The sequence below is a fragment of the Helianthus annuus genome, chromosome 3 (assembly GCF_002127325.2).
Source record: "Helianthus annuus cultivar XRQ/B chromosome 3, HanXRQr2.0-SUNRISE, whole genome shotgun sequence".
Classification (NCBI taxonomy): Eukaryota; Viridiplantae; Streptophyta; class Magnoliopsida; order Asterales; family Asteraceae; genus Helianthus; species Helianthus annuus.
In genome coordinates, this window is record NC_035435.2 from 28,618,728 (window position 1) to 28,620,820 (window position 2,093).

General features: G+C 41.6%; 1 protein-coding gene across 1 annotated transcript; it reads left to right on the forward strand.

Moving 5' to 3' along the window:
- Window positions 1-468: 468 nt before the first annotated feature.
- On the forward strand, window positions 469-1,629 carry LOC110931414 (uncharacterized mitochondrial protein AtMg00810-like). The gene has a single exon (XM_022174809.1). The coding sequence runs from the start codon at window positions 469-471 to the stop codon at window positions 1,627-1,629; it is 1,161 nt and encodes a 386-aa protein (XP_022030501.1).
- The last annotated feature ends 464 nt before the right edge of the window (window positions 1,630-2,093 follow it).

Sequence of the window (2,093 nt, forward strand, 5' to 3'; positions counted from 1 at the left end):
TCGCACAATACAAACTCGTGCAATGTCCGGAATCTCGAAACCTAAACACATTTTTAACCTTTCTACCACTTCCATCGTCCCCATTCCTACCAACCCCAAAGCCGCCTTGTCCAATCCGGAATGGTATAACGCCATGCAAACCGAATTTAATGCCTTAATTAAAAACAAGACTTGGGAACTTGTCCCGAGACAACCTGACATGCATATTATTCGCAGCATGTGGCTTTTTCGCCACAAATATAAATCCGATGGTTCGTTAGAAAGGTACAAGGCTCGTCTTGTGTGCATGGGAGAAATCAGGAGATCGGTATCGATTGTGGCGAGACCTTTAGTCCGGTTGTTAAACCGGCTACCATTCGGACAGTTCTAACATTGGCATTATCTCAGTCATGGTCCATTCACCAGTTAGATGTCACGAATGCATTTTTGCATGGTAATCTTACGGAGACTGTGTATATGTACCAACCTATGGGATTTCGGCATCGAGACTATCCTGATCATGTTTGTCGTTTAACGAAATCACTTTACGGTCTTAAACAAGCTCCGAGGGCATGGTACCAACGCTTCACCGATTTTGTTACTTCTATGGGGTTCGTACAGAGTCGCTGCGATAATTCTCTTTTTACATATCATCACGGGGGTGACATTGCATATCTGTTGATTTATGTCGATGACATTATTCTCACCACCTCTTCAGATTCTCTACGCATGAAACTCATGGGCAGCCTCGCGGCTGAATTTGCAATGAAAGATCTTGGACCTCTCAGCTATTTTTTGGGAATTACAGTTTCTCGCACTGGTAATCAAATGTTTCTCTCTCAACAGGCTTATGCACTTGACATTGTCAATCGTGCAGGTATGGCTACGTGCAACTCTGTAACAACTCCAGTGGACACCAAACCAAAGCTCGGTACCACCTCTGGTGTTCCTTTCGATAACCCCACGTTATATCGTAGCCTTGCCGGGGCGCTTCAGTACCTCACATTTACTCGGCCTGACATCAGTTATACAGTTCAACAGATCTGCATTCACATGCATAACCCCAGCTCTGATCACTGGAACGCTTTAAAACGTATTATTCGTTACATACGAGGCACAGCCAGCTACGGTCTCACCCTCTCGTCATGTTCTAACATATCTCTTCGGGCTTATACTGATGCAGACTGGGCTGGGTGTCCGGATACCCGTCGCTCGACCTCAGGATACTGTGTTTACATGGGTCAGAATCTATTATCTTGGTCTTCTAAGCGTCAGTCGACCATCTCTCGTTCCAGTGCCGAGGCAGAATATCGTGCGGTTGCCAACGTTGTTGCTGAAATTTGTTGGATCCGCAACCTCCTTCTAGAGTTGCGTCGCCCTGTATCCACAGCTACCTTAGTATATTGTGATAATATCAGTGCTATTTATCTCTCCAGCAATCCTGTCCAACATCAACGCACCAAACATATAGAGATTGATATTCATTTCGTGCGTGAACATGTTCAACGAGGTACGATCAAAATTCTTCATACCCCCACTCGTCTTCAGATTGCTGATATCTTTACCAAAGGCTTACCACGGGTCCTATTTGATGATTTCCGCTCCAGTCTCAACATTCGCCCACCTCTTGCTTCGACTGCGGGGGTGTAATAGATTATATTTGTAAATAGATATAAGATCTTGTCATTAATTTTGTTATTATCTCTTCCCTAAATTAAGGGATTGTAACTTGTATATATATTGATCTTATTAATGAGAAAAGGCAATTGAGCCATTACATTCTTCAATTTGGAGGTTAATTAGGATGCTAATAAACTTAGAACATTCACATTTGAATCCTTAGGCCATCCGTAGTCATAAAACCCCTTTGTGGGTGTTATGCGACACGTGTCGTGCCACGTTACGTAGGGGCTTTATGGGGCGTTATGCCACTTGAGGCCGTAGTCATAAAGCCCCTTCGTCATCATTACTCAATTATTTAATTTTCATTTTTTAATTAATTTCTAAGTTTTTCAAAATTAAAAATCATTTCATTAAATAAAAAAGATAACAATAAAATAAAAATACAATAAATAAAAAAAACATTAAACTAGAATAAAATAAAATAAAACATT

Bases quoted from the DNA above. Each gene is read 5' to 3' on its own strand.
- LOC110931414 (XM_022174809.1), top strand. From the start codon at position 469: ATGGGATTTCGGCATCGAGACTATCCTGATCATGTTTGTCGTTTAACG.